The sequence below is a fragment of the Dama dama genome, chromosome 30, assembly GCF_033118175.1.
Source record: "Dama dama isolate Ldn47 chromosome 30, ASM3311817v1, whole genome shotgun sequence".
In the NCBI taxonomy this organism is placed as follows: Eukaryota; Metazoa; Chordata; class Mammalia; order Artiodactyla; family Cervidae; genus Dama; species Dama dama.
The window spans coordinates 81,969,395-81,982,979 of NC_083710.1; the positions used below are offsets into that span (position 1 = coordinate 81,969,395).

The window sequence follows — 13,585 nt, forward strand, 5'->3', positions numbered from 1 at the left end:
GGAGGTGTTCTCCCGTCCGCGCTCGGGCTCTCTGGCGGTGCTGGTGGCCGTGAGGGTCACGCCGGGCGGAGGTGTTCTCCCGTCCGCGCTCGGGCTCTCTGGCGGTGCTGGTGGCCGTGAGGCTCACGCCGGGCGGAGGTGTTCTCCCGTCCGCGCTCGGGCTCTCTGGCGGTGCTGGTGGCCGTGAGGGTCACGCCGGGCGGACGTGTTCTCCCGTCCGCGCTCGGGCTCTCTGGAGGTGCTGGTGGCCGTGAGGGTCACGCCGGGCGGGGGTGTTCTCCCGTCCGCGCTCGGGCTCTCTGGCGGTGCTGGTGGCCGTGAGGGTCACGCCGGGCGGAGGTGTTCTCCCGTCCGCGCTCGGGCTCTCTGGAGGTGCTGGTGGCCGTGAGGGTCACGCCGGGCGGGGGTGTTCTCCCGTCTGCGCTCGGGTTCTCTGGAGGTGCTGGTGGCCGTGAGGGTCACGCCGGGCGGGGGTGTTCTCCCGTCTGCGCTCGGGCTCTCTGGAGGTGCTGGTGGCCGTGAGGGTCACGCCGGGCGGAGGTGTTCTCCCGTCCGCGCTCGGGCTCTCTGGCGGTGCTGGTGGCCGTGAGGCTCACGCCGGGCGGAGGTGTTCTCCCGTCTGCGCTCGGGTTCTCTGGAGGTGCTGGTGGCCGTGAGGGTCACGCCGGGCGGGGGTGTTCTCCCGTCTGCGCTCGGGTTCTCTGGAGGTGCTGGTGGCCGTGAGGGTCACGCCGGGCGGGGGTGTTCTCCCGTCTGCGCTCGGGTTCTCTGGAGGTGCTGGTGGCCGTGAGGGTCACGCCGGGCGGACGTGTTCTCCCGTCCGCGCTCGGGTTCTCTGGAGGTGCTGGTGGCCGTGAGGGTCACGCCGGGCGGAGGTGTTCTCCCGTCTGCGCTCGGGTTCTCTGGCGGTGCTGGTGGCCGTGAGGGTCACGCCGGGCGGACGTGTTCTCCCGTCCGCGCTCGGGTTCTCTGGAGGTGCTGGTGGCCGTGAGGCTCACGCCGGGCGGGGGTGTTCTCCCGTCCGCGCTCGGGCTCTCTGGAGGTGCTGGTGGCCGTGAGGGTCACGCCGGGCGGGGGTGTTCTCCCGTCTGCGCTCGGGTTCTCTGGAGGTGCTGGTGGCCGTGAGGGTCACGCCGGGCGGGGGTGTTCTCCCGTCTGCGCTCGGGCTCTCTGGAGGTGCTGGTGGCCGCGAGGGTCACGCCGGGCGGGGGTGTTCTCCCGTCCGCGCTCGGGCTCTCTGGAGGTGCTGGTGGCCGTGAGGCTCACGCCGGGCGGGGGTGTTCTCCCGTCTGCGCTCGGGTTCTCTGGAGGTGCTGGTGGCCGTGAGGGTCACGCCGGGCGGGGGTGTTCTCCCGTCTGCGCTCGGGCTCTCTGGAGGTGCTGGTGGCCGCGAGGGTCACGCCGGGCGGGGGTGTTCTCCCGTCCGCGCTCGGGCTCTCTGGAGGTGCTGGTGGCCGCGAGGGTCACGCCGGGCGGGGGTGTTCTCCCGTCCGCGCTCGGGCTCTCTGGAGGTGCTGGTGGCCGCGAGGGTCACGCCGGGCGGGGGTGTTCTCCCGTCCGCGCTCGGGCTCTCTGGAGGTGCTGGTGGCCGTGAGGCTCACGCCGGGCGGGGGTGTTCTCCCGTCTGCGCTCGGGTTCTCTGGAGGTGCTGGTGGCCGTGAGGGTCACGCCGGGCGGGGGTGTTCTCCCGTCTGCGCTCGGGCTCTCTGGAGGTGCTGGTGGCCGCGAGGGTCACGCCGGGCGGGGGTGTTCTCCCGTCCGCGCTCGGGCTCTCTGGAGGTGCTGGTGGCCGCGAGGGTCACGCCGGGCGGGGGTGTTCTCCCGTCCGCGCTCGGGCTCTCTGGAGGTGCTGGTGGCCGCGAGGGTCACGCCGGGCGGGGGTGTTCTCCCGTCCGCGCTCGGGCTCTCTGGAGGTGCTGGTGGCCGCGAGGGTCACGCCGGGCGGGGGTGTTCTCCCGTCCGCGCTCGGGCTCTCTGGAGGTGCTGGTGGCCGCGAGGGTCACGCCGGGCGGGGGTGTTCTCCCGTCCGCGCTCGGGCTCTCTGGAGGTGCTGGTGGCCGCGAGGGTCACGCCGGGCGGGGGTGTTCTCCCGTCCGCGCTCGGGTTCTCTGGAGGTGCTGGTGGCCGTGAGGGTCACGCCGGGCGGGGGTGTTCTCCCGTCTGCGCTCGGGCTCTCTGGAGGTGCTGGTGGCCGTGAGGGTCACGCCGGGCGGGGGTGTTCTCCCGTCCGCGCTCGGGCTCTCTGGAGGTGCTGGTGGCCGCGAGGGTCACGCCGGGCGGGGGTGTTCTCCCGTCCGCGCTCGGGTTCTCTGGAGGTGCTGGTGGCCGTGAGGGTCACGCCGGGCGGAGGTGTTCTCCCGTCTGCGCTCGGGCTCTCTGGAGGTGCTGGTGGCCGTGAGGGTCACGCCGGGCGGGGGTGTTCTCCCGTCCGCGCTCGGGCTCTCTGGAGGTGCTGGTGGCCGCGAGGGTCACGCCGGGCGGGGGTGTTCTCCCGTCCGCGCTCGGGTTCTCTGGAGGTGCTGGTGGCCGTGAGGGTCACGCCGGGCGGGGGTGTTCTCCCGTCTGCGCTCGGGCTCTCTGGAGGTGCTGGTGGCCGTGAGGGTCACGCCGGGCGGGGGTGTTCTCCCGTCCGCGCTCGGGCTCTCTGGAGGTGCTGGTGGCCGCGAGGGTCACGCCGGGCGGGGGTGTTCTCCCGTCCGCGCTCGGGTTCTCTGGAGGTGCTGGTGGCCGTGAGGGTCACGCCGGGCGGAGGTGTTCTCCCGTCTGCGCTCGGGTTCTCTGGAGGTGCTGGTGGCCGTGAGGGTCACGCCGGGCGGGGGTGTTCTCCCGTCTGCGCTCGGGCTCTCTGGCGGTGCTGGTGGCCGTGAGGGTCACGCCGGGCGGACGTGTTCTCCCGTCCGCGCTCGGGCTCTCTGGCGGTGCTGGTGGCCGTGAGGGTCACGCCGGGCGGAGGTGTTCTCCCGTCCGCGCTCGGGCTCTCTGGAGGTGCTGGTGGCCGCGAGGGTCACGCCGGGCGGGGGTGTTCTCCCGTCCGCGCTCGGGTTCTCTGGAGGTGCTGGTGGCCGCGAGGGTCACGCCGGGCGGGGGTGTTCTCCCGTCCGCGCTCGGGCTCTCTGGAGGTGCTGGTGGCCGCGAGGGTCACGCCGGGCGGGGGTGTTCTCCCGTCCGCGCTCGGGCTCTCTGGAGGTGCTGGTGGCCGTGAGGGTCACGCCGGGCGGACGTGTTCTCCCGTCCGCGCTCGGGTTCTCTGGAGGTGCTGGTGGCCGTGAGGCTCACGCCGGGCGGACGTGTTCTCCCGTCCGCGCTCGGGCTCTCTGGCGGTGCTGGTGGCCGCGAGGGTCACGCCGGGCGGTGGCGCCCGGCCCTGGCCTGCACAGCCTGCCCGCTCCTGCACCGCCGCAGTTGTCTCCCCTCACACTCAGGGTGCGCGTCGATACTTCCTTTTTCTTATGTCTTCTTTTCTTTCCTCCCCAGGAACGAATGAAAAGGCTGAATGAAATTGTTGAAGCTGCAAATGCTGTAATTTCTCATATAGATCAAACAGCCCTAGCAGTTTATATTGCCATGAAGACTGACCCCAGGCCCGATGCAGCTATTATAAAAAAGTACCTAACCAGTAAATACTCTTTCTTGCATCTCATTTCTTAGTTACTTTTTTTGGTTATTGAAAATATCCTCCTTTTCTGGTATTTGTTTATATCCTTATCATTGGAGTTATCAAGTTGGGGATACTCCATCCTTAAATATTTGGTGGTAGTTTTCTGTAGTCATTTAAGAAAAAGAAAAGTCATTGGCTTTCTCCACCATCAGCTGCTGTCGTGGTGAAGAGATTAGAGTGACTGTGATCACGCAGTCCAGCCATTTGGGGGTTTGTGTGAACTGGACATACGGAGAAGCACATAGCGGCCTATAAAACTAATTTTTCAACTATTTATTGACCAATAATAGCATGACACACTCCAAATTTAGCTTGTAATGCTTAATAAAATGGTAAGAAAATTAGGTTAAAACTATTATCTAGCAACCTCAGTTTTGTGAAACTGGGTTGACAGGAATGCTTGAGAAGGGGGATTGTAGCTCAGCCTTACTAAACCCCAGTGTGGCGTGTAGAACAAGCGACACCAGATCTGCGCGTTTCTTAGTGTCCTTCCACGTGAGAGACTGCTTTCCACGTGCCGCCCTGACGGTCCCCGCTTCGTGAGCTCTGCCGTCATTCCCGGCGGCTCGTCCAGGATCACTTCTTCCTCTGTCGCCTGGGTTCATTTCCAGCCCCGGGGTCCTTAACTCCCACCTTCTCTTAGAGTTGCTATAACTAATAAACGGAAACTGTGCAGACTGCCTGAAAGAACGGTCATTTCCTTTAAAGATTCTGCCTGCTATAGCCAGGATTTGTTTTTAATACAAAATGCTTGATGGTAAACTGCTAGAACTCTTGGCATTACATCATGCATACTGCTGATATAGGTCTTATGAATCTTACAAGCAGAATAAAATGTTTGCAAAATAGGTGGTTGGCCATTGTCAGCACCCTTCCACACTTTCCAAAGGAGCCTTCTTGAAACATTGCTATGTTATTGTTAATAATTATGGTAGAATTGACTATATCCCAATACAGAATGTTTTTGATGTTAAAAAAAAAATTATAATAGTGGACAGTGTAGCCACCAGTTATGTACAAGGGATTCCTAGGAGCATTAATTTCTCATTTCCATGCAAAACTGCTTTTTCACTTAAGTCACTTGTGTCAACAGTTGTAAGACAGCCATTTTGTAATCTTAAAAATTCTAATTTTTTTAGGTTATCTAATACCAAGTTTTAATTACATTTAAACTGCAGTTTACTCTGGCCACTAAAGTATCTAATTGAAGTTGCTTCCTCAAATGTATCTATTACCACCTTGATCAGTCCCTAACTAAATTTGATTCAGAGATGTTTTTTGAGCAAACACTGCTTGGGACACCCTTGAGAGGAATGTGGAAATAAAAGAATGAACCAGACAGTCTCTACTCTTAGAAAATATACTGTCTAATACTGAAGATGAAATGGTGAGATAGAATGTGACTGAGAGTTGGAAGAAGTATGTTAAATTGTGAAGGCTTATGGGAAGGAGAGCAGACTTATTTTTTTCGAGAAGGGCAAAACCTCATGGAATGATAGGTATTTAATTTGAGCAGGTCAGTTCTCGGAAGAGGGGAGGAAAAGAATATTCCAAATATATGGAATCTGGGCTGTTGGATCAGAGAATGTGGAAATAGCAGGGCGTCTCACAGGTGATCTAGTCCAGGTCCGGCTTGTCCAGCACACCCTCCCCCCAGCCTGGCCTCCACCCTCTGCGTCCTCCAGCCCTTCTCGGGGCAGCGGGCACAGTCGGTCAGGATGCCACGGGCAGCCGGATGTCCAGACCACGCTGTGTCTGCCCTTCCTGTTCCACGGCCCCCCTTCTTCACACAGTGGGCGCAGTGCCTGTGCCTGACTCCTGGGGTTACCGTGAGCAGAAGTGAAGTACTCCTGAGATGTTTCAGATGCTGCCCGGCATCTACAAGGTGGGGGGTGAGGGGACTCCATTAAATAAAAAGCTGCATAGTTGCCCCAACCCCATCCGTCCTTCTGTTCTTAAGTCCAGAGTGACCAAGCACGTCAGGTCCCCGGAAACGTTCTCGATGAAGAGACTAAGAGTGGGCTCTTTTAGAACGTTACAACTCTTTGCTGATAAACTCCTAGGCATCTTTTAGACCTAATTTCATCTGCCTTGCAAATGTATGAAGGTAGGTAACTTAGGTTGTGGCAGGTTACTGCGTTGTTTAGGGGTTTTTTCCCTTCTCATTTTAGTTGTCTTTTGAACTGATTACTGTTGAGTTGATAGTCCCTGTGGATTTCATATGGGGCACGTTTCACTCTGCATCCTTCAGAATCCTCCTTACGGTTAGACAGCTTGTCCATCCCATCTCTGAGCGCCTCCTGGTCGTCATCTCAGCACTTTAATCCTTGTTTGTGCACAAGTTGGACAGGGTGCCTCCAATAAGCAAGCTTTCTGAAGCGCACGCTGTTCCCCAGAATGTAGGCTGTTACTGCACTTCATTCAGCAGCGGTTTATTGGACCTTGAACAGATCGCCTGATCTCTTTGTGCCTCAGTTTCCTCCTGTGGAAAATGGGCGATTGGTGGTCGCTTACTCACAGAATTATTTTGAGTATAGATGAGTTAATACGTTAAAATACTAAAAAACACTTGCTGGCACATGCAGAATAAGCGTTCCAGTTCTGTGCATGTACGGAAGTTCACGACTACAGAAACATGTAACAAGTGATATTTACAAGATGCCTAAACACTTAGAAGATGCTGTTCTAAGACTTCTGTAGCCGACAGAATTTAGAATCCAGCACTCTTTCCCCTCTGTTGCGTATGGCATGCTGTTTCAACCAAGTACAGCGACCCTAACTCATGTAATCCGTGCGTGTGAATACATGGCTCATGTGTCGTACCAGCAAACGTCTGTCCAGGGCTGTACGATATTTCTGCGTTGTAAACCTCAGGCGAAGGGTGCATGAGTTTAATCTCAGATAAGGCTGCGCTCTTAACGCCGTGTTACTGACCTGTGGACTGTTCTGGGCTTGGTGTGCAGTGACATGGACAAGCAGAAGTCGACGCTGGTAGATGCGCTCTGCCGGAAGGGATGCGCCCTGGCCGACCACCTTCTCCAGGCCCAGGAACAGGACGGTGCCGTGTCGAGTGACTCGGAGGGGCGAGAGGAGGAAGGAGAGAGCACCCTGGAGACTCTGACGGAGACCTTCTGGGAGACAACCAAATGGACCGATCTTTTTGACAATAAGGTACCCTTTCTGCTTTTTGTTTCGGCACAGCTCTTGGGGGTACATCCCAGGCCCCTCTCGGGCCCGGTGGGCCAACCAGAGAGGACAGGGTACATGGATGGAAGCTGAACTGGGCTCTGAAGAAGCCACAGTCCTAGTGAGGTGTCCCCCTGGCTTCCCGGCTTTGAAAACCACTTGACCGTTGTTCGGTCTGTGTGCACAGTGGCCGGTGGCCACGCTAGTTTGGAAAGAGTTGGAGGGTGTATATGGAGTTGGAGGCTCGGGTCATGCTGTTTATGTAGGAGCCCAAATTCAGGCACCTGGGAGCTGTCTTCTGCCTCCCACACCTGTCCACATGCTCACTTGTCAGGGTTGGAGGCGTGGGTATTCTGGTTAGTTTAGGTGTTTGTTATTTCCCTCCAGGCTCTAACTGCTGAGTAGTTATCACCTTGATTTATAGCTGATCAGTTTTTAAAACCTAGTTTTAGAAAAAGCAACCTGAATGAGCTTTTTGGATTTTGATTTTAAAACCCTTCTGATGCTCAGCTGTAATTCTTACGGTAGAGATTATGTAACTGCAGGTAGCTGTCAGTCTGCCTTTTTCCTAGACATAAAGGAGATGAAGTCAGTGGAATGCTTCTCACCCAGCACAAACTCTTGGGTGTGTTGTTGATTTTTGTTTGTTTTTTTTAAGCAGACAGATGCTTATTTGCAAGAACAGCTATGGTAGTTAGTAGTAACGACCTCTGGATAGAAGTAGGAGAAAATTCTTCCTGTCCACTAGGTTTTTCCACCTGAATACAGAAGTGCTGTTAGAGAAGGAACTCAGTTATGTTCTGGAGACTGAAGGAGTCAGCCCCATAGGTTAAGAATTTAGATCTGAAATCAGCGCCTAGAGCTTGAACCAAGCTTGCCCCTGCGGCACTGACCGTGCCAGCCGAGGCGGGTGGCTGGCTTCTGATGTGGGCTCCCACAGGCTCTCAGGAGTGAGTGTTGAGAGCCTGGATGGGCATCAGCAATACTCACTGTTACTATAACAGTCACCACAGGTCTGCTGTGTGCCAGACATTGCACTTGCTGCTGGGAAAAGATGAGTAAGAACCTGGTCCAACAGCCAGGGGCTAAACACTTGATGAGCATCACAGTAAAATTGTTACAAGTAATTCCCTTCTTGCCATTGTGCTTCTGTTATTCAGGGCCGCTTCTACATTTTATTACCTATTGGTTTACTATGTTTGTAGCAACGGTTGTTGAACCCTTTGCTTGACTCTAGAATACAAATAAATGTGATGGGATTCCTTTGAGGACATTCTCCACATTCTAAAAGTGGAGACTATTGCATATGAACCCTTTTCATGGATTACAGCCTTGTGGCGAAGGGGCTTGTGTCACTGAATGAAGCCATGAGCCATGCCATGCAGGGCCACCCAGATGGATGGGTCATGGAGAAGGGTCCTGACAAAATGGCCTACTGAGGGAGGAAAGAACAAATGGTTACAAGTAACTGCTAATGATTTATCATAACAGCTTTCTCCCTCCAATCAGTCATCTGTTCTATGCAACACTTGAGTCTTTTAAAGACACTGATTGTTCTTTTAAAAAGTTGTAAAAATTGGCTTGATGTGATATGTTCATTTGAAAAGTTACACTTCTGTTAATGCTTCAATTCTTTCATTATTAAAGCAATATGCTTAAATTGTAAACTATCTGTAGATAAGCTGTAACTTGTTTTATATTATAGGTTTTGACGTTTGCATACAAGCATGCATTAGTGAATAAAATGTATGGGAGAGGCCTTAAATTTGCAACCAAACTTGTAGAAGAAAAACCAACAAAAGAAAACTGGAAAAACTGTATTCAAGTAAGTAAATTGTATTCAGTATTTAAATTAGCAGTGTTGAGTGTCGTTTCAGTATCGTTTAGTGACAAGATAGTTAGAAAGCCTCATGGGATGATAGGATAACACCAACTTCATCGTGACTTTTAATTATTAGTCTAATTTAACGTGATGTGAACAATACTATAAATGCATGAAAGATAGTAAGCTGTTTACTTTTTTATTTTTTTAACATTTTTCACTTCTGTCCAGAAAACCTATATTTAGTCTCTAGTGTTTTCAACACAGGCAAAATGTGTTGCAGATTTTGTGTAGTTAGGAGATAGGTTTCCTTTATGAAGGAAACAAATAATTTCTTTTAAATACATGTTGGCTCAGAGACAGAGTGGTTGAACTTTTAGAGTTTGTTTGATTTGATTTGTCATTTTAAATGATAGGCCATTTTTTATTTTACCATGTGTTATATGCAAGCAAGTTCTACTGTTGAGCTTTCTGCACAAATTAAATGTCAAGTGTAAAAACCTAGTGAATTCTGAAGAAATTGTTTCAGCCTAGCCTGGTCTTTGTACAAACATGATTAGTTTATGCCAAAAAGGTAGATGATGGTTGAGGAGAACTGGTCACGCCAAAGGCAGCCAGGGGCCTGATCTTCATATTTCAGGTGGCAGTAAAAACTCACCCGTGGCCATTTTTGGTAGTTAAACTATGTGTGTTAGTCACTCAGTTGTATCTGACTTTTACAACCCCATAGACTGCAAACCACCAGACTCCTCTGTCCATGGAATTCTCCAGGCAAGAATGCTAGAGTGGGTTGCCCTTTCCTTCTCCAGTTAAACTATAGCTTATCTTTACTCTTAGATTCTTCTGTGTATCTTTACCAAGTCAGTTCAGATTGTAAAACATTTTAAAATTTTCTGTTTTATCAAAAAAATGCTTTTGTTACTTTGGGGTCTTCATTGCTGCGTGGGCTGTTCTCGAGTTGCGGCGAGTGAGGGCTCCTCTCTGGTTGCGGCGAGCGGGCCTCTCATCGTGGTGGCGTCTCTTGTCGCAGAGCAGAGGCCCCAGGGCGCACAGGCCTCAGCAGTTGCAGTTCCTGGGCTCTAGGGCACAGGCTTGGGGGTTGTGGCGTGCACCGGCTTAGCTGCTTCGAGGCCAGTGGGATCCTCCCAGATCAGGAATCCATCCCGCGTCTCCCGCCTTGGCAGGCGGATTGTTGACCTCTGAGCCACCAGGGCAGCCCCGTAAGATCTCAGTTCACGTCTTCAGACCTTCAAGAAGGTGGAGGGAGCTCTGCCTGGAGCAGCTGGTGGTGTCCTCCCATCACGGACTCTGTAAACGGAGCCCTAGTACTTGTGAAGCCAGCCGTCCACCAAGACTCGCTCATTAGGGCACGTTCCACGGCTTGTCTCCGTCCGCTCGCCGGCTGGCTGTCCTCCACACAGCAGCTGGAAAGGACAGCTTCACACCCTCGGGGTGAAGCTCCGGCACATTCAGAGGACGATCCACGTTCTCCAAGGCTTGTGAGGCCCGTGGGATCCAGCTGCTGCCACGCTCCCCAGCTGCAGCTCGCCCACGTCTCACGTCTCACGTCACACGTCTTACGTCACACGTCTCGCGTCCGCCCTCTGCTTCCCCTGTCCGTGTGATTGACACAGCTGCACCCTTCCCCCCAGAGGACCCGGCTGTATGGAGAGCTCGTCCCCAGATTTTCACAGAGCAGATTTCTTCTTGTCATGCAGATTTCAGCTTACAGGTCACCTCCTCAGAGATCGCGATCTTGACCATCTCACTTACCAATCTGTATTAGAGCAAATTTTATTTGTACTATATACCTGATATATTCTTAATTATATACTTATTTATTCATGTGTTCTGGAGAAGGAAATAGAAACCCACTCCAGTACTCTTGCCTGGAAAATCCCATGGGTGGAGGGGCATGGTGGGCTACAGCCCATGGGGTAGCGAAGAGTGGGAGACAACTGAGTGACTTCACTCTCACTTTTCACTTTCATGCATTGGAGAAGGAAATGGCAACTCACTCCAGGGTTCTTGCCTGGAGAATCCCAGGGATGGGGGAGCCTGGTGGGCTGCCGTCTGTGGGGTCGCACAGATTCGGACACGACCGAAGCGACTTAGCAGCAGCAGCATTCATCTGTTTGATAGCTTTTGACTCCTGAACAGAACATAAGTTTCTTAAAAGTGAGAAGTGAGTTTGTTCAATGCCTTTTCCTAACGCCTAGAGCAGGGTTTGACTACAGTAAGCACTCAAAAAGCTTGCAGGAAAGAAAACTAGGGTAGGAGGGAGGAAAGGAGCAGGTCAAGTCATGTTGATGGGGAGGAAGATGGGAGGGAAGCAGGAAAGTCTCCGGGGATGATGATAATTACCAAGTAGTTTGGGCTTCCCTGGTAGCTCAGTTGGTAAAGAATCCGCCTGCAATGCAGGAGACCCCAGTTCTATTCCTGGGTTGGGAAGATTCCCCTGGAGAAGGAATAGGCTACCCACTTCAGTATTCTTGGGCTTTCCTAGTGGCTCAGACGGTAAAGAATCCGCCTGCAATGCGGGAGATCTGGGTTCAATCCCTAGGTTGGGAAAATCCCCTGGAGAAGGGAAAGGCTACCCACTCCAGTATTCTGGCCTGGAGTATTCCATGGACTGCAGTCCATGGGGTCGCAAAGAGTCAGACAGGACTGAGCAACTTTCACTTTCAGGTTGGTTGGTAGGAAAGCTGGGTGACTAGTAGATCATGAAGAGCACTGGTTGGTAGGAAGGAAGGTTGGGGGGTGGGTTGGGTGATGGTTGGATGGATGAAAAGGTCTACCTGCTACTTTATTATTGCTACATATTTTAACTTGGAATTTACCCTAAATACTGAGCTTGGAACATCTATTTTTTAAATAGTATTTTCATATGTTTTATTATTTTCATGTTTTATTACAGCTGATGAAGCTGCTTGGATGGACCCATTGTGCGTCTTTTACTGAAAACTGGCTCCCCATCATGTATCCTCCTGATTATTGTGTATTCTAAAATAGGAACCAAGACTTTACATTTTAAAAAAGAAAGTTTTATAGTGAATGGATATAAAAACAAATCTGTGGCATTTTTAGTCTAATGCATGTTTTCATCCGCTATCAAATACTGATTATTAAAATGATGTGTATTTATCAGAGAATTTGCTGGCGTGTGGCTTAATACATGTAAACCTAGACCTCTGACATCATGGTGTTTTCTTAATGCCTCACATTGCCGGCAGCAGCTGTGCCCTGGGTGCCAGCACCGAGGACTTTCAGTCGGGTTGCAGCTCTTACATGCATGAGGGGATTTGAACAGTAACTTTTAACTGCAAACCTGTAAAATTCTATTTTTTATTTTATAAATGAACAGGGTTTTAACATGCTTGACTTTAATTTTTTTGAATTGTATGAAGGCCTTAAAAAAGCTACATTAAGCGTAGCTAAAATTATTTATTGGACTAAAAAGTAACAGAACTTCATTTCCAGATTTTTTTTCTTTTTTTTGGCAAACGTTTACATTCAATTAAGGGGAAAAAATAAAACCGGCACAAATAAATGCGTGGCAAATGCTGGAGCATAACTGCTTCAATCACTCTTCATCTTGGAGTTATTTCAGGCCAATCATTCTTAGTGTCTCTTGACGTGCAGAGCATCAGAATGAACTAATAATACATGTGTAAGTGCCAGACAGCTTAAATCTGTATCAGGTATTGTAAAGATACCCATATGGTTTGTTTATTACAGTTGAAATAATGTAAACAACGTGAATAAATGTGCAAAACCAAGATCGCAGCACACCATATGCACTCTGATACCTTAATTTTTTTTATAAATAATAAAGTGAATATTGAAGCTTCTTAAAGTTGGTCTTAATTTTTCATGAATAAAATTTGGGGTTAGAACAGAAATAATATATTAAACCTACAGATAAAAAATTCAATATGAAGTAATTTAATTTATAATGTTTATTATAGGCTTGCAATTATTTGAATATATTTCCAAATCTTTTATGTGATTAACTTGTGTATGTTTAATTTTATTATTTTTATCTTTCTGGCTACTATCCTTTCATCTTTCTTCTGTGAAATAAACACACAGAGACAATATTAAAAGGACTCTACTCACTTATAGCAAGTATGTGTGTGTGTGCTCATGCGTGCATGTGTGTGTATGTGTGTACATGGCTTCTAAATCTTCTTTCCTTAGATTTCACTACTGTAAAAGGCCTACCAGAGATCTGGTCTTATTAATCATTCATAACTGTTTTTTGAGTAATTGACTCCTCTATCTGATGAAAACATTAGACCCTTGATGAAAAAGTGCAAATATGCATGCAGACATTTTGTAGTTTCTGAGCCATCATCTAAAGTTCATCCATCAACAGCCACATTCATGTTTTCTCACACACACATACTTTCACCTCAACATATACAGGCCCCCCCATACACAGGTTCAATCCAGTCAGGAAATTGAGAAGTTCAGAAGGGGTAGGGTGACTCCCCAAGGTCATGTTGCTGGCTGACCACTAATTAGAGAAAGTGTTTTACAAGTTTGCTGTTTCCTCCGAAAGAACTTCCTGCCACACAGCCTCAGGCTCAGGCATGGGTAGTGCGCTGGTCTTTGTGAGGATGCATTCAGCACCGCAACATGTGTGGCTGACATCCAGGAATGTGACAGCTTTCAGAGTCCCTCTGAGCATCTCATTTACCTTTAAGCTTTTGAATTGGTCCCAGCAGTTGTCCGTCATCTCAGGCAGCCACAGAATTATACAGTTGCTTGTAATTATCTCAACAAACAGCCCCGGGAAAAGGCTTCTTGGTCTATGAGAGCGCTGAGTCCTGTACAAGGTGGCCTTGTACATGGTGTTTTCTGAGAAATGACTGAGTTTTGAAAAAGTTGCTTCTGAGAATTTTTGTCAGTTTTCT

General features: G+C 51.1%; 1 protein-coding gene across 3 annotated transcripts in view; it reads left to right on the top strand.

Moving 5' to 3' along the window:
- The window catches only part of TPP2 (tripeptidyl peptidase 2), a 66,391-nt gene extending 53,869 nt beyond the window's left edge, over positions 1-12,522 (top strand). For 2 of the 3 annotated variants that reach the window (XM_061133527.1, XM_061133528.1), the window contains 4 exons: positions 3,475-3,605; positions 6,622-6,829; positions 8,550-8,669; positions 11,584-12,522. In XM_061133527.1, the coding sequence (XP_060989510.1) occupies positions 3,475-3,605; positions 6,622-6,829; positions 8,550-8,669; positions 11,584-11,673 (549 nt within the window). In that variant the 3' untranslated portion in view covers positions 11,674-12,522. Of the gene's footprint in view, positions 1-3,474; positions 3,617-6,621; positions 6,830-8,549; positions 8,670-11,583 lie in introns of those variants that run through there. The other variant, XM_061133529.1, reaches the window with a different exon arrangement.
- The last annotated feature ends 1,063 nt before the right edge of the window (positions 12,523-13,585 follow it).